This window comes from Anabrus simplex, chromosome 2 (genome assembly GCF_040414725.1).
Source record: "Anabrus simplex isolate iqAnaSimp1 chromosome 2, ASM4041472v1, whole genome shotgun sequence".
Lineage (NCBI taxonomy): Eukaryota > Metazoa > Arthropoda > Insecta > Orthoptera > Tettigoniidae > Anabrus > Anabrus simplex.
This window is the reverse complement of record NC_090266.1, coordinates 533,754,489-533,779,054: the sequence shown is the minus strand read 5'-3', so window position 1 is coordinate 533,779,054 and position 24,566 is coordinate 533,754,489. Positions and strand designations below refer to the sequence as shown.

General features: G+C 38.3%; 1 protein-coding gene across 2 annotated transcripts in view; it reads left to right on the top strand.

Moving 5' to 3' along the window:
• The window catches only part of Cals (calsyntenin-1), a 466,513-nt gene that overhangs the window by 369,300 nt on the left and 72,647 nt on the right, over nucleotides 1–24,566 (top strand). For both annotated transcript variants that reach the window (XM_067140904.2, XM_067140903.2), the window contains exon 14: nucleotides 9,595–9,711. In XM_067140904.2, the coding sequence (XP_066997005.1) occupies nucleotides 9,595–9,711 (117 nt within the window). The remainder of the gene's footprint in view (nucleotides 1–9,594; nucleotides 9,712–24,566) is intronic.

Sequence of the window (24,566 nt, the reverse complement as noted above, 5' to 3'; positions counted from 1 at the left end):
AGCAACAATTTTCCTCGCCACACTTCCCCTTCCCGAACCCTCTCATCAACCCAGCCCACCTGCAAGCCCATTGAACTGCGCTCTACTCCATAAAGCTACTACAGACATTCTCCAGTAGGCCATCAATAGGGACGAAAACACTCTTCATACATGTCGCCTAAATGCTCAGTTTAGTTTCTAAATCTACCGAACGAGTTGGCCGCGCGAATAGGGTCATGCAGCTGTGAGCCAGCATTCGGAAGATAGTGGGTTTGAATCCCTCTCTCAGCAGCCCTGAAGATGGTTTTCATGGTTTTTCATTTTCACACCAAGCAAATGCTGGCTTGGTACCTTAAGTAAGGCCATAGTCGCTACCTTGCCCATCCTAATCCTTTCCCACCCTTCCATTGCTGAAGAACATTTTGATGTGTTAGTGCAGCGTTAAACAAGTAGCAAAAAAAAAAGTTTCTCACACTCCTATAGATAAACCATAATTAATACCTAGTTTTATTAGTCAGAGTTCCAGTGAACCACTCTGGTAGTGAAATAATGCATCGGCGCTACACCATTAAGGCTACACAGTCGGCTGTTTTAACGGAGGTTACACTGATACTCAAATACCCAAATGCAACATCCAGTTTATACTTATGAATGATACTGTCGGAGAGTTGTAGTTCATATTCTCAGTCCCCGTGTAGGAATATATTTTTACTTTAATAATAGAAAATACAAGATGAAATGAAACACTATGAAAAACTAAAGCAATATTGTGTGTTACATTCCTTTTTTGTTCTCTAAACAGATCCTGTCATTGTAAGCACGTAAAACATACACCAGATTGCAAATACCACCAACACTTCTCTCAAGTAAATTAAGTTACTCACCAAAACTAATTTAAAGCTGCTCTCTATATTTTACTAGTAGACTTAGCAGATTTCCTATCTGGAAAATTTCTCTTGCTCTGAAAAAGCATCGGCACTTTAAATGTAGTAGATCAGTTTAGGAATAATGTCCAAAGTATTTCCAATACAACAGCCAGCTCCTGAAGGCACAACTGAAATAGTCGGAATCGAATCAAGATACTCATTTTAAAAAAATCTATCTCCCCCACATCGAATTAGATGAGCTTGGTTTTTCATTCATTTTCCTTTCAGCCTAGAAAAGAATTTCACACATTTGGAGGGACTAGTTACAAACTTGCTGCCACTGCTGTATCGATAATCTTATATTTCCGCAAAAACGGAAAAAACAACTTTCACTTTTGTGATTAAGGGAACAGACACAGAATGTACACTCAATAAATTTTGAGGATTGCCTAACAAGATACCCGGCCTTATGATAAATGAACACTTTTCGATCGAAGGATTGGGAACGGGGTTCAACTCCGACACAGTACATTTCCAATTTTTAATATTGAATAACTATTTTTTCTTTTATGAAAGTTTCCACGAGCTTGCTTACAGTCTCCTTCCGTACTTTCACATTTCGGACCAACATTTGCATCTGGTTTACAAAGTATGTCTGTACTGATTCCCCTTTCAGTTCATATTTTCCTCCAGGAGATAGTGCCTGCTGAACAGGATGTAAATACGTTATAGTAAATGCCTATTAAGGAAATCTAACATGGACGGATGATCATCCAAACTGAACAAACACATGATTCTGATCTTGCTGTGAGGAATCCTAAGTGAGCTTTCCTATCAATACATATGCATAACCTCTTTCCCAGAGCCACTCACGCATCTCTGCTGTATCATTAAGAATTTCACAGTGCTAGATGTGGCAGATGTGTTATGTGTAGATTTTAGAGTTTGAAGAAAAACAAGGTCAGTTTTGTGTGAAGATGAGTTTTTATGGAGAGCCTTGGAAGGTATGAATGCAATGAGTGCATCAAAAACATTGTTCAAGTCACTTGTAAATGCCTCAGTGCCCTCACAACCTACAAATCCTGTCAGTCCCATATATCAAAAAAAGAGTTTTGTCTGCACATTGCTCAGAATTTAAAAAGAATGCTATTTCTGTATCAGTCGTGTTCACAGTAACAAGGAAATGCACTTTCTACTTTTACATAATTTCTGTCTGTATGTATGTACACGCATCACAAGAATATGGCTGAAGAGAATTTAATGAAAATCGGTATGTAAAGTCGTGGAATGAGCCACTACAATCTATGCTATAAATCATTTTATTCACGCTGAGCAAAATGGTGGTTATGGGGAAGGCCTACAATTTAATTCTCAAATATTTATGTTATTAGTGGTCGTATTAATAAATACTGCATAACTAAAGTTACCGGTATACAGAATTATTTTTCCAATCATTTAAGTCTTATATATTTTTATCGTACGAGCTATGATAACAGAGATATTCATGAATTTACATTTTTGTTAAGTCCATATCAACGCCGAGCCACGGGAAAATGGGTAAACAGAATTTAATGAAAATCGGTATATAGAGTCAGGGAATATGAAACTAAAGTCTAAGCTATAAACAGTTCTATTCACCCTGGATGAAATGGTACTTTGGGGGAAGGAACCTAAAATTTAATTTTTTAATACAGTACCTATGTTATTGGTGAAATTGAAAAGTACTACGTAATAGAATTTACAGAGAATACATTTTCTGATCATTTATGTTTTATTCAGTTTTAGCGTACCGACTATGCTAAGAGTGGTATTTCAGAGTTGGAAGAAAACTAAATGTGAAGGCCTACAATATCGAAAGATCATAAAATTGATCAACAATAACATTACGTTGACCATTGTTTGTTGTGATGTTGTTTGTCTCTTATGCTGCCACTCATCCCTGATAGATGGGATTACTGCTATTACAGGATATTACAAAAATAATCTATTACAAATATAATCGTTTTTCAGCTATGAGTGAACATCATAAAGCATCCAGCCATGAATACACATCAATAGATAAAGATCTTAAGAGGTTGCATTATGAGCAAAAAGGCACCTTACTCAACGTTCTTGAGAGCATCCATATCGATTTAGATCGGTTTATGAACCCCACTCACAATTTAAATGAAATCAACAACAACAAAAAAAGAACATTCTACTTGAAACATTCATTCCATATATTTGTCAGAACTTCTATAATAAAAACAAACCCTGCCTCCAACTCTCCAACTCACTACCACTCCCCCCTCCCCACCCCCACCCTCTCACCACCAGCCCTACACCACCCTTCCCCCTCTGCTCCTCCCATCCTCGCAAACACTGCTGAGCCAACAATAGACTCGATCGTACGAACGAGGCTGTTAACTTTGAGAAGGCCTGGCTGGTTCGAGAGGACAACCACCTTTTGAGTACCATTCATGACAGTTTCCAGTATGGTCACTTACAGTTTACCATGCACCTGTTACTTCTCTAACACAGCTTCTCAATTTTGTCACTGCCCTCCCGACCATTTAAAATAAGGCAAACACACCTAGCCAACATTGGAAATAATCTTTGAGAACGGGACTGCTAGATTGAGAAGAAATTGAGAATGCTGCTATTCTAAAATTTTAAATTCATCTGTGTTTTTTTTCCCATCACTTATTACATACATTTCACCTGGTACGTTGTCTCCTCTCAAACTTGGTTTCTCAAGCTTTTTCGCTCCCCTCCTAGCCATTCATGGGATGGTGTTTCTACAAAGACAGACTGTCAGCCTGTATTTTCAACACAGTGATTTCATCCTGTTTTTTGAAGTGTTAACTAACTAAAATTTTCAGTCTAAGAGGTTCACAACCTCACTTTTAGCACTTATTGTTTTGATTCCGTCTGTTATCTTTCATTTTCTTTTCTTTTCTTAGGTTTAGCATATTTTTTGGTTTCAATTATGTTTTGTATTAACCCTTTGTTCACTGAATTTGTCTTAGCCAGTTTTTTATTGCTCCATGCAGTGACGTAAATATTCTGTATTGTTATTGTTTTTATTTCCATATGTCTCTTGTTTTTCATTTGTCATTCATTATGTTTTAAGCACATTTTTAGCTTATATTATGTAGATTACTTTAACCACCTTATTTTACTGAAGATGGCTCAAACGAGTCAAAACATGTTTGAATTTTATTGCTCCATCTGATGATGGAATTATGTTTTGTATTGAATTAGGAGGATACATTTAATTTTTTGCTTTGTAAAGTGGGATTACTGCTGCATACAGAGTATAACAGCCTGCCTGAATATTGGTGGAAATAGCAGGGGAGTTAGATTACTTTCTTCTCTAGCATACCATTCCTCTGGTTCGTACATTTTGTGATACTGCTGGTACATAACACAGTGGTTTATCATGGCATTCCAGCTATTCAGTTCCTACTCTGAGGCACTGATTGGAATGAGCAGTGTGCACATTTGATTGAATAATGGCAAAGGAGTGTTCACGGCTGTCTGCGGCCTGGTCATTCCAGCTCTGAACTTTGGACTGTTAGATCGGCAGCATACTACTGTTCGTTAAAAGTGAGAAAATGTGTGGTTTTTCGTTTGAACGAGTATTTCATATGATAGCATTGCTTCTAATCGTGACATTGCTACTGGCATCATTGTAATGACCTATGTTGATTTCAGTTGGGAAAACTACTAAGGCAGTATTTCTTAGGATGTAAGAAGGCAGGTGGAGAGTGGGAGTCTGCCATTATAATGAAAATTCCCCATGTTGATTGTGACTGATGGTAGGCAAGAGGGCCTACTCGCAACGTGCTTTGGCGACTATCGCTGAACAGTTGGAATGCAAACCTTTCTCTTTGAAAGTGGAAGATATCTAAGTGAGCTGTTGTCAGCTTGGGACATGCTAAGTCTTGCATATCCCACTGAGCAAGCGTGCCATGTGGTTAGTGGCACGTAGCTGTGAGCTCGTATTTGGGAGATAGTGGGTTCGGACCCCACAGCTCTCAGGACCTCATAAGACTTTTCTACCACATTTTCATTTGATTCTTTGTCTGACATATATACTCAGACAATTGTGATTCTAATCCCTGCAAGCACTTAATGAAAATCCACAGCCTGTTTCCAGTCATTCGACTGTGATCCTAATCCCTGCAAGTACTTACTGAAAATGAAAATCCACAGCCTGTTTCCAGTCATTCGACCGTGTCTGGAATGAATGAAGCCCCATCTAGCGGTGAGGATAAGAATTGTGCCAGCTGCCGAAGCCTGTCACACTCCTCTGGGGCAGTGATTAATGAATGACAGATGAAATGAAATGGTACTGGAGAGTGTTGCTGGAATGAATTATGATAGGCAAAACCGGAATACCCGGAGGAAAACCTGTCCCGCCTCTGCTTTGTCCAGCACGAATCTCACATGGAGTGACCGGGCAGCAGCGAGTGGCCAGCGCGCTGCCGCCTGAGCCACGGAGGCTCACCCAACTACTTAATTTACCCACATAATTCATATTTTTGTCTCTGTCAGAAATTATAACGCTTGCAGTAGGGTGGGTTCCCTTGTAATCAATCCCACTTCTCACTCCGCCCATCCCGTTCTGTTAAGTACTTCTTATAATCCCCGGCCTTCTTTTCATCTTTCCTTACACATATGTTGTTAATTCGTAATACACCAGAAGCATCTTGTTCCCTGGCTTGGCCAGTACTACTCTCTTACTTCTGTCATCCTCTTTGATATTGATACTGTAACACCTGCTTAATCCCATTTATTTGCAGAGCCATTTCCAATTAGTCCTTGGCCCCTCAATCTAAGATGGGATTCTGTCAACTTCCATAGGTCTGAAGTTCGCTAGAAACTTCATACTTGGTAAACTTCTGTGAAGTAATGTGTTGCCCCTACACGTAGTCCCTATGCAGTTTTCTGTTAAATGATCATCTTGATTAATATTTAGTCATTATTGTACCTTAGTTTAAAGTTCATTATTCCATCAATCAATCAATCAATCACTACTGATCTGCATTTAGGGCAGTTGCCCAGGTGGCAGATTCCCTATCTGTTGTTTCCCTAGCCTTTTCGTAAATGATTGCAAAAAAATTGGAAATTTATTGAACATCTCCCTTGGTAAGTTTTATGAATCCCTAACTCCCCTTCCTATAAACGAATATTTGCCCCAATTTGTCTTCTTGAATTCCAACTTTATCTTCATATTGTGATCTTTCCTACTTTTAAAGACACTGTCCAAACTTATTCATCTACTGATGTCCTCCCATGCCATCTCTCCACCAACAGCTCAGAACATACCACTTAGTCAAGCAGCTCATCTCCTTTCTCCCAGGTCTTCCCAGCCCAAACTTTGCAACATTTTTGTAACGCTACTCTTTTGTCGGAAATCGCCCAGAACAAATCAAGCTGTTTTTCTTCGGATTTTTTCCAGTTCCTGAACCAAGTAATCCTGGTAAGGGTCCCATACACTGGAACCATACTCTAGTTGGGGTCTCACCAGAGACAAATATGCTCTCTCCTTTACATCCTTACTACAACCCCTAAATACTCTTATAACCATGTGCAGATATCTGATATCTTTATTTATGTGATGACCCCAATGAAGATCTTTCCTCATATTAATACCTAGGTATTTACAATGATCCCCAAAGGGAACTTTCACCCGATCAACGCAGTAATTAAAACTGAGAGGACTTTCACAAATAGGAAAACTCACAACCTGACTTTTATCTCCGTTTATCATATCATTGCCTACTGTCCATCTCACAGCATTATCAAGGTCATTTTGCAGTTGTTCACAATCTTGTAACTTATTTATTACTCTGTACAGAATAACATCTGCAAAAAGCCTTATCTCTGATTCAACTTATTTACACATATCATTGATATATATATAAGAAAACATAATGGTCCAATAATACTGCCTTGAGGAATTCCCCTCTCAATTTTTACAGGGACAGATAAAGCTTCACCTAGTCTAATTCTCTGAGTTCTATTTTCTAGAAACAGAGCAACCCATTCACTCACTCTTTTGTAAAGTCCAATTGCACTCATTTTTTGCCAGTAGTCTCCCATGATCTACCCTATTAAATGCCTTAGACAGGTCAGTCGCTATACAGTCCAATTGACCTCCTGAATCCAGGATATCTGCAATATCTTGCTGGAATCCTACAAGTTGGGCTTCAGTGGAATAACCTTTTCTAAACCCAAACTGCCTTCTATCTAACCAGTTATTAATTTTGCAAACATGTCTAATGTAATCAGAAAGAATGCTTTCCCAAAGCTTACATACAATGCATGTCATACTGACTGGCCTGTAATTTTCAGCTTTATGTCTATCACCCTTTCCTTTATGTACAGGGGATACTATAGCAATTTCCCATTTATTTGGTAAAGTTCCTTCATGTAAACAATAATCAAATAAGTACTTCAGATGTGGTACTACATCCCAACCCATTGTCTTTAGTATATCCCCCGAAACCTTATCAATTCCAGCTGCTTTTCTAGTTTTCAATTTTTGTATCTTACTGTAAATGTCTTTGCTGTCATAGGTAAATTTTAATACTTCTTTAGTATTAGTCACCTCCTCTATCTGGACATTATCCTTGTCACCAACAATCTTTACATACTGCTGGCTGAATACTTCTGCCTTTTGAAGATCCTTGCATACACCCTCTCCTTGTTCATTAATGATTCCTGGAATGTCCTTCTCGGAACCTGTTTCTGCCTTAAAGTACCTATACATACTCTTCCATTTTTCACTAAGATTAGTCTGGCCACCAATTATGCTTGCCATCATGTTATCCTTAGCTGACTTCTTTGCTAGATTCAATTTCCTAGTAAGTTCCTTCAATTTCTCCTTACTTCCACAGCCATTTTTAACTCTATTTCTTTCCAACTTGCACCTCCTTCTTAGTCTCTTTACTTCCCTGTTATAATATAGTGGATCATTACCATTCCTTACCACCTTTAAAGGTACAAACCTATTTTTACATTCTTCAACAATTGCTTTAAACCCATCCCAGAGTCTTTTTTTTTTTATTTACCTTTTTCCACCGATCATAGTTACTTATTAAAAAGTCCCTCATGCCTGTCTTATCAGCCATATGGTACTGCCTAACAGCCCTAATTTTAATCTCTTCCTTTCTTTCACATTTATTTTTAATTACCACAAAAACAGCCTTGTGATCACTAATACCATCTATTACTTCAGTTTCTCTATATAGCTCATCTGGTTTTACCAGCACCACATCCAGAATATTCTTCCCTCTAGTTGGTTCCATCACTTTCTGAATCAGGTGCCTTTCCCATATTAACTTATTTGCCATTTGTTGTTCATGCTTCCTGTCGTTCGCTTTACCTTCCCAATTAACATTTGTTAAATTGAGATCACCCACTACAATCACGTTCCTTTCCTTATCGTTTCCCACATAGCTGATTATCTTATCAAATAATTCGGAATCAGCATCCGCGCTACCCTTTTCTGGTCTGTACACTCCAAAGACATCAATCTGTCTATTCCCAATATAAATTGCACATTTATCAAGGAAGGGATTCCTGAAATGCTTAAGTAGTGTCCAATATAATGGTCAGTTATCGGACATTATAAATTTTCCAGCTAATTCATTCTTGGTTGCCTGCGTTTCGCCCTCATGTGCTAAGTTAGGCTCATCAGTTGGGACACCATCCAAGACGCAAGGCTAGTACATACCGTGGAGGCCAACTGATGAGCCTAACTTTGCACACGAGGGCGAAACGCAGGCAACCAAGAATGAGTTAGCTGGAAAATTTATTATGTCCAATAGTGGCTTCAAGTAGTGTCTATGAAGGTAGAGGAAACTAATGGGTATTTCCCTAAAATATTGTCATTTAAGGATTTTAATGAAAAGATCACTTTTTTTCATAAACATTATTTTGAAAATCATTGGCATGATGTATACATTAAATTATTTTTATGTACAAAAAATGAATGTTCGTACAATTTCTAAGTAATCTGAATTACGTTCTAACAGTCAGTATGTACTTGAACCTCATCCAGTACTCTTTCATCCTTTCACTCTGTAATCTCCTCCTTTCTTCTCTCCATGGCATGGGGGTACAGGATCTAACTTCTTTTGAAACCTCTTGATGGCCTTGATCCTCGATTTGTAAGCATCCCTGTTGCTGATTTCCATTCCTTGTATTCCCATTTCTTCCAGGTCCTTCTTCACCTCCTGATACCAGTGCACCATAGTTTCCCTGATCTAAAAAGATCTTACCTGATTGGTCAGTCTTCCTGTGTTCATTCTGTAGTTATGTCCAAAGAACATGGCTCTCCTCTTCCGGATGGTATCCAAAATCTTTTCCATCTTGAGATATAACTCTTTGTTTCCTTTCTCTCTGTATGATCCATCCTCTATTCTTTGGGGTCCCAGTATCTTCCTCAGAATCTTTGTCTCCACTAGTTCCAACTTCTTGACCAATCCTGAATCCTGTTTTTATCAGGTTCAAACATTCAGCTGCATACAAAGCCTCTGGACGGATCACTGTCTGGTAGTGTCTGAGTTTTGCATTGATCGAGATATTCTTCTTGTTGTAAGTGTTCATAGTTAGTTTATATGCCAAGTCATATTGTTGATTCTCCGATAATAGTGCCTCTCTTTCCGACAGGTTATTGTCTATCGACTCTGTCCTTTTTTATTTATTTATTTATTTATTTATTTATTTATTTATTTATTTATTTATTTATTTACAGGTGCTTCGTCAGATCCAGTATACCAACAGAAAGCCAGCTTATTACTTAAATAGGGTGTTCAAGCTAACCTGCTCTGAACTTAATGGCAGATTCATGAGTAATGAGTATGTGCAAACGGTAAGTTTAATTTTATCTCCATTTTGTTCATATATTGTTAGTAAGTAGTTTACCATGTGATTTCATTAAGACAATGGTACAATAAAGACCATAGAAATTTGAGGACTTCTCTCTGGAAACTCGGAAATAATAGTGAAAATTTGAGTTGAAAATATAGCTTTATAGTCTTCATACATGACTTATTCACTGTCTTATACACACTAACCCTTAGCGGGCGATGTGTTTTGGCTGAGGGTGAAGAGTGAATTTTGGAAAAAGCAATTTGATGTGAATACCGTACTTACGCGAATAATCCCTGCACCCTAATTTTAGGAAGGCTCATTTTGAAAAACATTAAATTAACTCTAATTCATTCCGTCGAAAGAGCAACATAGGCATAAACAAACATTTCATATCACTCCGCTATGTCCACGTGGTCTTTACACAAATATTAACGTTTAAATTTAGGTATACGAGGTGTGTTCAAAAAAAGACCGAACTTTGTAAATTGCGCGCAAACCGCAACATTGAGTGAGTTATGACTGTGGCGGCGCCTAGCGGCAACTTCTGACACCAGACCGCTGCTTTCCGCATTCCATTGCCTGCATTATCAGTTGAGTTAGAGCCTCTGAAGTGATTGCGTGTGTCACATGTTCGTCGAATTCTATAATGAAACAGCTTGAGGAACAACGCGTGTGCGTGAAGTTCTGCTTCAAAGTTGGGAAAACGTTTGTGGAAACACTGGAGATGAGACGTGGGTGTACGGTAACAATGTCGAAACCAAAAGGCAATCATCACAGTGGGTGGGGAAAGGTTCTCCTCGACCGAAAAAAGCACGAATGAGTCAAACATCAAGGTGATGCTGATTGTGTTTTTTGATTGGAAAGGCATTGTCCATCACGAGTTTGTACCCCGAGGCCAGACAGTGAACAAAGAACTGTACCAGAATGTTTTAACGCATTTGAGAGATGCTGTGCGCAGGAAGAGGCCTGAACTGTGGGAAAACAAATCCTGGATGTTGCACCATGACAATGCGCCAGCACATGCCTCTCTCTCGGTCCGCAGTTATCTGGCAAAACACCAAATTCCTGTTGTGCCCCATCCGCCCTATTCTCCCGACTTGGCTCCAGCAGACTTTTTCTTATTCGCCAAATTGAAAACCACCTTGAAAGGACATCGTTTCCAAGACATTGAAGAGATCAAGGAGAATGCGACGGGGCAACTTCGCGCCATCAAAGAAAGTGCATTCCAGGAAGCATTCCAAAAGTGAAAGAAACGTTGGCAACACACTGTTGATAGTGCAGGGGACTATTTTGAAGGGTACAGTCTGTGAAATGATGTAAGCTACATAATAAAGTTTTTCTAGCCACAGTTCGGTCTTTTTTTGAACACACCTCGTATAGCTGCTTTGCTTGAACATGTTTGAGATGGTAAAAATATATTATCACTGCTATAAAATATATTTGCCATGAAAATGAGCAAGTAGGCCTAGGTATTTCATTAATCTGATCTTGCAATAGGCTGTATTCCTTGTAGATCGGAAGATTTGTTGTCTCTTGCATCACTAGATTCCTCTCTTAAATTACTTACGAATCCGTCACTCCAAGTATAAAACCCTTTCCACACTGCACAATTCCCGCGTCCAGGTGAGGATACATGAGATCCAGACTAGCTCTTGATATAAATGATTCTATCTGATTAATGTTTCCGGGCTATGAGTTCCGCTTGAGAAAGTACGCCGATGGACTATGGTAAATCTCAACCTACGCAGAAGGACGTCTCCTACACGCTATCAGTCGGATACCATACTCGCATGTCGCCAAATTAATCGCAAATATATCGGGTCAACTGATTCACATGTGTCGCCAATGAAATCGCAAGTAAAAATAAGTAATTATAGTCTTACATCTAGTTCTTATACTAAGTAGGCATTAAAAGAATTATGAAGTTTCACTATTCAACATTTATTGACTATTCAGTCCAAATGCTAAGGAAATGTTACCTAACATCTCGTTGAAAATGTCTCGCACAACGTAGGTAGCTTCGTAATGTTGTAAGAATTTCAATCAGTTACTGTTAAGTTGAGATAAAATAAAAATAAGTTTGGAAAACTTGTAATAAGTAGCTGAAATCTAGGCCATAATTATCGATTCATTAATACCTTGACCTGTTGAAAATCTAAGTGATATATAAATAATGTTCCAAAAATCAATTGAAAAATTAAAAATATTAAGTAAAACACACTAAATAACGTTGAAAGTATTAGATATATCTAATTGGTTAAAAATGAAAAGAAAATTACATTCATTAATATATACATCATTCCAGATCATAGTCTTTTAACAGAATGTAGAACGCAGTGTAAATTGCCAAATAAACAATTCATTAAGATTTGGAATCTTTTCTCTCTGAGCTGAATTGCTCCTCAGTCATTTAAAGTTCTGTCATTCAACCTTTAACTCAAATATGACTGGTGAAACGAATGTCACTTTGGGCTAAACCTAATATCTGTGTCCATACACAGTAGAAAAACATATGGGAAAGCAATATCTGTTTTCTAAGGACTTCAGTTAAATAAAATGCTTGAATGTTCCCTTTATCTTCATGTTTCATAGAATCCGATCTCCATATAAGCAAACTCAGGTCCGCTCTAAGTCGTGATTGATTTCAAAATAATACTATCATATGGCTTATGTGGTTAATTCACATAATTATTACCGTAATCCATGGTTAAAATTTAATTTAAGTGCGTATCTGGCTGAATGTAGCATTGCCAAGTGTATTTCATTAAATTTCTAACAAATTATACCACAAGTGGAAAAACTGGCATGTTAGAAGACTCTACCTTCATCTAAAAATCCCTATATGAATGACTAAGTTACCAGTGATGTGTCAACATGCTCACATAAAATCACAAATTAGGTTATCATGTGTGAGAGTACTTGAAAATTGTCATAAATAACTCAGTGAAGGCCTAAACATTATCATTACTAGCCTCCTGGCTCATTTGATGATCCTAAATACTCAAAACAACACTGTATTGATGGCATTGAGATCGTATCCTAACCTATTTTGAGTGTATCTGGGAATAAAAATAGCAATTGAAAGTAGTACGTTTCAATATATGTCTCAGAATGCATAATTTGCACATAACATTCATCTCACAGAAGACTACTATGACCAACCTCTCAAATAAAAATAAATATCACCATCACAACTTAACATCTGCTTATATTATTATCCTTATTCACCATTTACCATTCCAAATATCACATAATATCCATATCAGTGCATTACAAGCACCCCATCTCATTAAATACGATGCATATGTGCCATAACCTTCACATATTATAACATTATTCCTACGGTCATAGTGTCAAAGAAAAGTGTATCATAATACTTAGCTGTACTACTATATTTCGTCGCAGACATTCCCTAAATACGATCTCTCAACTTGCTATTCCGATAAAGCCATCACACATGTATATTGACACTCATATTACACTTTAACACTCCACTGATAATGATTAAAAATATCTATTACCTTCTCTCACACCACATTGATAATGTTGCGAACGGCTTTCACTGGTATATTACGCCTACATGTGGAATTGACAGTAACATCAGATGAATACCTACATCCATGTAATCTCACTTCGATATATTTATACGCACACACAATGTCACAAAACATATCAACACATAGCCAAAAATAAAGGTTTCTACTTACGAAAAACGACTCATAGGGGACTTAACTTTGCTTATTGGACCCTGTTTGCCATCTCGCTTCTGGTCATCGGAAATGGTAGACCTCGCTCCATGGTTCTGCTTCAGGTAATTGGGTCCATCTCGTCTCCTCTCAGCTGACTTTCAATCCTCCTGGGTCATCAACGTCGTAAAGCGCCACCGTAGTCGGAGTAGTTTTGCCTTGGTCTTTTACAACATCATAGTGGTCTCTCATACGTTTGGAACAGAATAATACAATGTATTAGTTAGTGTCATCATCTTGCAATTAATCTTCGTTTTGTAATGCCTATGATATCAGAATAAAATGTGCTCTGGGACGATTAGTCTCAATATAGTAGTTCTAATTATGCTGTTATTGGTAAAAACTCTCTCGCTTGCAGAGCGAATGTGATTTCTCCGTGTTTATTAGAAATGCACTTGACAGCTGGTTGGACTCGGCTGTCTACGATGTGCAGTATCAGACAAATATAAGACTTCTAAGTCCAGCCGTGACGTATTGCTGTACCAGACTTGTTAACTCCTTTTGCTGGTCTTTAAATTTCGCGCAGTTATTTGATCTTTAAAGTTGACGTTGAGCGGGCTGCCGCGGATTTTATCCTCCGTCAATATTTGATCTTTAAATCTGATAAGCTGATTTCTTTCTTTGCTCGACTCTGTCTTGCTTGCGGTAGTGCAGAATGATGAATGTTCTAATGGAAGTCTCTTTTTTCTTAATAATTGGTTTTAAATAATCTGCTTCTGTCATTCTTTTTTCACAGCCTTCTAAGTATGGTTCTTTCGGTGACTACCTGTTGAAAAGATTATCATTTTGGTTCGTACCAATGTTAGTTGCTTTCACATTGACATTTTAATGGCTTAAACTCCATTTTTGTTCCTACTGATGCAAATATAGAACGGTGAAATGGCACAACACGAGGTCTCTTTTCACTTTTTTCATTAACACGACCAATGGTGGATAATACTTTTCGTGCAATCTAAACACTTGATGATGATGATGATGATGATGATGATGATGATGATGATGCTTGTTGTTTAAAGGGGCCTAACATCGAAGGTCATCGGCCCCGTAAACACTTGAAACAGACACACCGGCGAACTTGGATGTTAGTTTTGCGATACAGTAAAACCTCATTAATTCGAAGTTGCTGGGACGTAAAAATCCGACTTCTAATTATATGATTTTGAATTAACTGCCAACTCGTACTTTAGAAATGCCAACCCTTGCCATGTCACAAAATATTCTAAGACCCGTTACTGCCTGCAATTAACATTGATTCACAGTTTAAACATTTCATATTCCATGAAATAGAACTACAGTATTTCCAGAATGTATCCAACAAGATGCATTTACAGTATTCAGATAATGCACTTGGATAATTCACTGGCAAACACAACCACATGCAACGAAAGAAAAATTATTCAAAGGCAAGGAGAAGTTTATGCTAGCTCCCTTGTGCAAGTACTTTGTTCATTGGATTACTGTACTGTATGCATATTAGATGCCTTGTACTAACACGGAAAGTACTCGATGCCCTTAAAACATCGTGGCTTATCAAACTTTCCTACGACGAGTAGAGGAAATCTTTCGCTTCCGTCTGCAATGCAACACAGTGCAGTGACCCCATCTCCTTTAAAAAAGTCCGTTGGGGCTAGGCATAAAAAGGAATTCAGTTTCATTGGCATTGACAATCGCGGATTCTGCTTCTTCGCACACTGCCTGTTACGTGATATTGTGGCATTCCTTAAAACTCTGAACACAAAAGAATTAAGATTTCACTCAAACTTAGCAACTATGAAATACACTGTCAACACACCAAAGTGAAAGTCTGGAAAGCAACCCCTGCACGTTCAGGAAGACGCATTCTGTCGTGACACATAGAAATTTTTAATTTAAATTACTATGTAAAATACTATTTTTAAAAAAATGTAATGTCGGTTTTAAATTAGGTCTGAACTGTTTTCCATTTAAATATGACAAATGGTGACAGTTTTCTTCCATCTGCAGTTACACAAAGCATAACTGTACACCCATTACAAGATATTAGAATCATTCCGTATTGACGGTTTTCACTTTACAATGGCGAAAAATGAAAGTATCCTCCTATTCAATACATCATATATTCCGTCATTAGACGGAGTAAACAAGTTCAGACATGTTTCGGCTCGTTTGAGCCATCTTCAGTGAAAAAATTAGGGGGGTTGGAATAATTTACATAATATGAGTTGAAAAAATGCTAAAAAACATAATGAAAGCGCAAATGAAAAAACAAACAAAAGAGAGCCTAGACGGAAACAAAATAGCATAAATATACAATATTTACATCAATATGCAGAGCAAAAAACAACTTATTGCGACAAAATTCAGTGAAACAGGTGTTAATTTGAAATAATAATTGATACTAAAAACTGCGTTAACCTAAGAAACAAGGGAATGAGAAAACAAATGATGCAGATGGAAATGAATAATAGTAGCACATGGTGAGGTTGTGGACCTCATAGTTTACAAATTATTAGTTTATAAAAACGACAAAACAGTTTGAAATCGCTGTCAAAATCCTAGTGGAAACCCATCACATAAAATTGGTCAGGAGGAGAGCGGGAGCAAACATTTTGAGAGAAACCAAGCCTGAATTAACCTGCAGGTGAAAAGGTTAATTCAGGCTTGTTTTCTCTCAAAATGTTTGCTCCCGCTCTCCTCCTGACCAATTTTATGTGATGGGTTTCCACTAGGATTTTGACAGCGATTTCAAACTGTTTTGTCGTTTTTATAAACTAATAATTTGTAAACTATGAGGTCCACAACCTCACCATGTGCTACTATTATTCATTTCCATCTGCATCATTTGTTTTCTCATTCCCTTGTTTCTTAGGTTAACGCAGTTTTTAGTATCAATTATTATTTCAAATTAACACCTGTTTCACTGAATTTTGTCGCAATAAGTTGTTTTTTGCTCTGCATATTGATGTAAATATTGTATATTTATGCTATTTTGTTTCCGTCTAGGCTCTCTTTTGTTTGTTTTTTCATTTGCGCTTTCATTATGTTTTTTAGCATATTTTCAACTCATATTATGTAAATTATTCCAACCCCCCTAATTTTTTCACTGAAGATGGCTCAAACGAGCCGAAACATGTCTGAACTTGTTTACTCCGTTTAATGACGGAATATATGATGTATTGAATAGGAGGATACTTTCATTTTTCGCCATTGTAAAGTAACTGTACACCCAACATTGAAAACTAGGTGAGCAGGAGCATGTTGTCAACCTTGACGCAAATAAAACCCGCACGCCAATTTCGTGCCTCAATTTTTTTTTTAAAACCTGCGGGAATTATTCGCGTAAATATGGTACTGCTAAGACTATCCTAAATTATACATTAATGTATAAAAACTGTATATATTTTAGTGTTCGTGTATTGCAGTTCTGATCTGTTCCAGGAACAAAGATTTATTACTTTGTAAAAATTTGTTACCGCAAAAACGGTAGGCTACAAGTGTCGCTGAACAATTTTACTAGTATAACGTAGTTTGTGGAATTGTAAGTTTATTATTGTAATCACTAGTGCCTGGAAGTTCAGGCATTTAATTTTGCTAAAATAGGCAGGCAAATAAGCACTTAACATTTAGGAACTAGACAGTAAAATAATTAAAACAAGGATTTATAACGACAAAAATTGGGCACTAAAATTATAAAGATGCTTTAATGTAAGCTACGTAACACACATCTGCATCATATTTTAGTACTTTATCTTACATCCCCCTGTGGGTGGGGGTGATAGAACAACGTCAGTGGTACCTCCTGTCTGTCATAAGAGGTGGTGACTAAATGGGGGACCAGGGCCCCTCAACTTGGGATTGTGGGTTGGCGACCACAGTTAAATAGCTGAGTCTGACATTGCTTCCACTTACTTGTGTCAGGTTCCTCGCTCTTACCTTTCCTGTCTGGCCTCCCTTGGTCAATTCTTGTTCTTTTCCGACCCTGACAGTATTAGATTTGCGAGGCCTAGGAAATCCTTCATTTTAGTTCTCTTCGTGGTTCTTCCCTTTCTTTTGCCGATAACTTCATTTTTTGAAGTATAGGACCTCTTTCATTTTTCTTCCAATTAGTGTTATCAGAGGATGGTTACAAAGTTGTTCTTCCTCTCAAAATAATAATCACCACCAGCAGTTAATTTTGCATAGCAAGGACGTGACCTGGCAACCCTCATATAATTTATGTAAATGTTATTTTTTATCTATTAAGCTAAAGTGAAATTTTTTCTTTATTTTTAATACAGTGCATTGGAATTAAATACTTTTTCTTTCCTTAGATTAATTTTAATACATAAATAACAGCAAAAAATATCCACAACTACTTTAAGAAGGCAAAAAAAAAAAAAAAAGGCATTAACACATTGTTGTCCGTGCACGAACTACTCCGTTCTTTCCTGTGGACCGGCAACAGAAGCACACCTAGCTTGAGAAGTAGGATGAAATATAAATACATGTAACTTTTAAATGACATGGAATAAATTATTAAAACATGGTGGGAGCACTTACCAGTGATTCTAGTACTTGGTTTTAATGTGGTTATGCGTGAAGCAGCTGCCCTTGTGTAAGGGAACTTGATAAGCCGAGCAGATGTACCTTATGTCCTTGCGTTTCTTGTGTGCAGCGCATACTCTGCAGGGCTTCTGAGGGTACTTTTTCATTCCATCACATTTATATTTTTCCATTTCTGGGATTTGGGGGAGGTTTTATACGTCCCGGAATTTTGTTCATAATAGAGATTTGATTGTTCCACAAGAAGCTGAAGCAAGTCATCGCCTCGGGAATGATCTACTACATCCGGGATACTCGCAGAATTACTGACCGTATAAGTGAGGCCTGTGAAATATATAAATGGTTCTAGGACTCTGTTTTCATCCTTATTTGTCCATCCATCAACCTCACTGTCACTACTCTCACTGGCATCTTCGCTCATTATTGTCGCCGGCAACAGACTCGTCTGAACTGAACGTTGCACTTTCACTTCCGCGCGTATATTTTTATGTCGGCGGACACACATCTTCAAAATCACTAATACTTACACTTTCACAATCACTGGGGACATCAGATAAACTATCAGCATGCAATTCTAGAAATATTTCATCCTCGTTCAAGCTTTCTAGCTACGGCACGCCTTGCTGACACCTGATGATACACTCGGTCACGCGGTACTGAGTGTTATGAAACCACACTTCCTGTGCTGAAAGCATTGTCGAGGAAAAAATATATCTATGTACAGTATATTCCGATCAACAAAGACTTTAGTTTGTAAACACGAAACAATTCGATTAATAAACAGCGGAGAGGATAAAATCACACAAGAATGAAGCAATGTGAGAAAAAGGTTTAATTTACATAGCCTGTCGCCCGTACACCAATACGAAACTGCGTTCATTAATGTAGCCCGTCATTAATGAGTTAAACTATCAAATAGGCTACGGAAGCTAAAATAGGCAAAAAAGGTACCTAATAACTGGTCCTTCCATTCCCAAACGTGTGGAAACCTGTTTGTCTCTGTTAAAGTAATATTCTTTAAATCAGTTAAACAATGATTTATTGTTGAATAGTATCCTCCTTATTCAGTCCGATTCGTTGGCTGAATGGTCAGCGTACTGGCCTTCGGTTCAGAGGGTCCCAGGTCTAATATCCAGCCGGGTCGGGGATTTTAATCGCTCCTGATTAATTCTTCTGGCTCGGGGACTGGGTGTTTATGTCCGTCCCAACACTCTCCTCTTCATATTCACACAACACACTACACTACCAACCACTAGAGAAACACGCAATAGTGATTACATCCCTCCATATAGGGTTGGCGTCAGGAAGGACATCCGGCCATAAAACAGGGCCAAATCCACGTGTGATGCAGTTTGCACCCGCGATCCCACGGTGTGGGAAAAGCGGTAAGTAAAGAAGTAGTAGTATCCTTATTCAATACCTTACTGTTAATGTTTATTTTAAAATCTTAAATTTCACATCACATCTATACTTGTTTCAATCCTGATTGGACCGAGCTCGATAGCTGCAGTCGCTTAAGTGCGGCCAGTATCCAGTATTCGGGAGGTAGTAGGTTCGAACCCCACTGTCGGCAGCCCTGAAGATGGTTTTCCGTCGTTTCCCATTTTCACTCCAGGCAAATGCTGAGGCTGTACCTTAATTAAGGCCACGGCCGCTTCCTTCCCACTCCTAGCCCTTCCCTGTCCCATCGTCGCCATGAGACCTATCTGTGTCGGTGCTAGTAAAGCAACTAGCAAAAAAAAAAAAAAAAAAAATCCTGATTGGATCATCTTCAGTAGATTGCTCTAATTGAAATCACATATTGTAGTTAAAAACATTTAAAACTGAAGAAGAATGATGTAATGAATGTTAAAATGTTCCTATTAAGAAAAGTTTATGCTCTTATAAGGTAGCGGTTTAAAATCTTCATTGTGCATGAACTTTTTCTTAATAAGAACATTTTAACACATTATTCTTTCTTCTGTTTTAAATGTTTTTGACTACAGTATGTAATGTCAGTTTTAGCAATCTACTGAAGATGATCCAATCAGGATCGAAACCTATATAGATGTGATGAATGTGACATATAAGTTGTTTAAATTCACATTAACAATAAGGTATTAAGTAAAGAGGATACTGTTCAGTAATAAATCATTATTATAGTGATTTAAAGAATATTAGTTCAGCTGTCAGTACGGAAACATGAAATTTTTATTTTGTGGTTTGTCTCTGTTACTCTTCGATATATCCATCTAGATAAAAAAGGCATTTTGCCTAATTTCTGGGCTCTAGTAATCACAGTTCACTGACTAAATACAGCAAGGGAGAGAAATAATAATACTGTAATTTATCACAATCCTAAAAATAAGCAATGTACAGTTCTGAATGATGTTATTGCTGTAATAGTCGTTCACTGAATTGATACCTTATGGATGAGACAACACAATAATAGTAATAAACAACAACAACAACAACAATAATAATAATAATAATAATAATAATAATAATAATAATAATAACAATAATCCCAGTCCTAAAAATTAGCAGTGTACGGTTCTGAATGTTATCACTATAATAAAAACTGACCTACGATGATTTCATTGCCTCCATCCTGTACTGTTTTCTAGGATGACTTTTGCATCCTGAATCAGGATCCAATGTCATTTTATCACATCACATTTCTTTAAAATCTGGTATTAAATTTTTTATCCACATGCACTAATGTAATAGTTATGTTGTTTTAGAAGTGTTGTTTTAATATTAATTCTGGCTTCATTTATTAATGCGATCTCCTACAGCTATCTGGCAACCCTATATAATCACGCTCACAGCCTAGAACCAACAAGAGGTTTTGCTGAGTGGTCCCGTTTTGCTATAGTTCTTTTTGCGCCAATGTCTGAGTCTTACTTCACTTACTAGTGAAAAGAGATTTGGGTCTTCATAAGTGTCCTATGTGTCTAACATACTGCTGTCTCCACTTCATATGAAACTAGGGCATATGAAGCATTTCATTAAGGCTGCAAACAATGAAGTTAAATGTTTTCAGTACCTTTGCCATCGATTCCCTGGCATCAGTAATACTAAAGTCGAAGAGGGTATCTTTACAGATTTAGGTTTAGGAAAATTTCTTCTTGATGCTGATTTTGAAACATTATGTGCACAGCAGAACGGTCGACATGGAAAGCATTCCGGAATGTAGTCAAAAATTTTGTTGGTAACCCTGTGGATTCACACTACAAACAAATGGTGCAGCGATTGTTTCTTTCCAAGATTTAAGCTGCAGTGTGAGCTTAAAGGTCACATGTTACATTCATATTTGGATATTTCCCTGAGAACCTCGGAATGCTGCATAAAGAACAAAGAGAAAATTTCCATCAGGCTATAAGGGAAATGGAATGCAGATATCATTGGAAATGGAACCAGAACATGCTGGCAAATACTACGGGTTGTTGAAGAGAGAAAGAACAACTATAGCTCACAAGCGAAATGCAATGCAAAGGAGTTTCTTAACATAAGTCCAGATGTCGTAAAATTGTAACCGCAGATCGCCATTCTAGAACATGTTAGTAAAACAGTAGATGCAAAGCGGTGTAACGCTTGTAATTAGTATTGTTCTTCAAACCTGCTTACACAGTAAATTTCCTATTTTTATGTTATTCTCATATATATACAAAGGGCATACTATATTGTTTTACACTTTTTTATGTTATTCTCATATATATACGAAGGGCGTACTATATTGTTTTACACTTTATTTTTTGTACTTCCGGGTATGATTCACATTTCACTTTTGAAGGTGGTGACGTGTAGCTAATGTCTTGTTCCACACTCACAGCGGCCAACAAATGCACTCGTCATGGCCATTTCATAACAACATGGAGAGCAACCGTCAGGGGCAGCACTATACGACTTGGTTCCTGTGGAAAGAAGGCATGACCATTGCAGAAATTCATTGGCGCTTGGTGGCAGTCCATGGAGAACATGCGCCGTCACGGAAAACAGTTCACAACTGGGTGGTATCCACACCGGTGGAAAAGGGAACCAGTTCTGGAAGGAATGCGACAGTGTCAACACCAGCCAACATTGCCCGGGTCAAACAGGCCATCCAAGGAAACAAATGAATCACATTTACGGAAATGGAGGCAACCACTGGAATTAACCGAAACACCCTGCAGCGGATCTTGCACAGCCACTTACAGTTGGGGAAGGTGTCATCCACGTGGGTGCCTAGACTCTAGTGATGGAACATTTGATTCATTTTATTCCGTTCACGTTACTGAATTGATACAGTGATCCAATTCACGGCACATTAGAGTCACCGCTCCTACTGCATCTGTGTAGCATGTACTGGTAAGGTAGCAACACAGCATTCAGTGCTCGCTGCTCCCATCTGGTCTTCATACTATGAACTATTTTCATAGAAAAAAATGCTAGTCACGCTAATACATCGAAGGTTTCCGGTTATGCAGGATGGGAAAGGTCTGGGATTAGGAAGGTAGCAGCCATGACCTTTATTAAGGTACAGTCCCAGTATTTCCTGGTGTGTAAATGGGGAAACTACAGAAAACCATCTTAACGGCTGCCGACAGTGGGATTCAAACTCAACATCCCCCGAATGTAAATGCATAGCTTCATGATACTAACTGCACGTCCAACTCGCTCAGTCATTTTTGAAAATATGTATTTTTCTATCAGCAGAGGATTTTTTTAAATCGTCATATTTTGTATAGGCCACCCAAAATGTACAGTAGCCCACTGGTTTTCTGATTCAGCATACTGCTGGTTAAGTTATTGCGTCACTCGGCTCACTTACTGTCCACATATGATTGAAGTGTTCTGCAACGATGTGACATACGAACTGAGAGAATACTGAGCCGTTCTTCCCAATATAAAACAGGTACTTTTGAGTGGTCATGAGCATGACTCATAGTCATAGGACAGGCTAGAGTCGAATTATTGTCAAATGTCAACTAAGTTATAATACTAAGATTCATTAAACTAATAAATAGTATAACCTAATAGCCTACCTACTTACTAGCTACTTTAGAATTTTGTTTTGACTGCGTTTTTAACACTGCAAATAAATCCATCCATTATTTAAACCTCCCTGTAAGAAGAGGACAGTGACTGCAAGCGGGTATTATTTTCAAATGAGCTGAGCTTGAGAATCCATTATAGGATATGATTCTCCCAGTGTACCATGGCTCTGTATGTATTGCTTCAGAAGTAGTTCGGCTCCCCACCAATGTCCATTGTACCGATGATGAACTGTGTGTGTGTTTGTGTCTCACTGATCCGTGACTACGTACGATTCTTTCAGTGTGCTATGGCTCACTGTATGTCTCGCCCGAGCGAAGCTCGGCTCTCCACCAGTGTCCAGTGTGCCGATAAGGAGCCGTGTGTATCTTAGGCCTCACTGAGCCGTGCTTGGGCACTATTCTTTCGGTGTGCCATAATTCATTGTCTCGCTGCTGCGGAAGCTCGGCTCCCCACCAACGTCCAGTGTCCCGCTAGTGAGCCGTGAGTGCGCCACTCAGCACTGCCCGCTGGGTGTAAGCTGAATCGTGTCCCGTGAGCTCGCTGTTCCTGTGAATCCATTCACTCGGACACATGAATGAATCGATACACTGCTTCGAATCATGCATTCAGTAGCCAACACTACTAAACTCTTGTCTGCAGACAAAAAGCAGAGGCATGTGGACGTGTGCAGAGAACTTTTGCAACGCCATGATCAAGATTCAGTCGACTTTATGGTTAGGCTTGTGACTGGTGATGAGCCATGGCTTCATTACCATGAACCAAAAACGAGACAACAATCGATGCAATGGAAACATACGGGCAGTCTAGGCCAAAGAAATGTCGAACAGTGCCATCAGTTGGCAAGCGAATGGCGACATTGTTTCCATAGGAACCAAGTCGTATAGCGCTGTCCCTGACGGTTGCTTTCCATGTTGTCTGCTGCTATGCTGACAGTGTTGTTATGAAATGGCTATGACAAGTGCATTCGTTGGCCCCTGTGCTTGTGCTGCTACCAAACTGTGGAACAAGACACTGGTTACACGACACCACCTTCAAAAGTGAAATGTGAACCATACCTGGACGTACAAAAATAAAGTGTAGAACAATATAGTATGCCCCTCGTATATGTGTGTATAGGTGTTCTATGGTTAGTGAAAATAACAACGAAAAAACAAATCTGATGTGATGGAGAAAAACTGACTTTAGATCCAGATTCAACATGTCTAAAATATGAAAAATTGCTATTTGAACATAATGCAACGATCAGAAAGTTTGATGGGCTGAGTGGCTCACGAAGGTTGAGGCGCTGGCCTTCTGACCGGAACTTGGCAGGTTAGATCCTGGCTCAGTCCGGTGGTATTTGAAGGTTCTCAAATACATCAGCCTCGTGTCGGTAGATTTACTGGCACGTAAAGGAACTCCTGCGGGAGTAAGTTCTGGCACCTCTGCATCTCTGAAAACCGTAAAGGTAGTTAGTGGGACGTAAAGCCAATTACATCGTATTAGGTCAGAAAGTTTAATTTCGCATACCAGTATAATTCGTTCACTGTATAAATACCATGTGAAGGAGAGAGAATGGGAATAATAA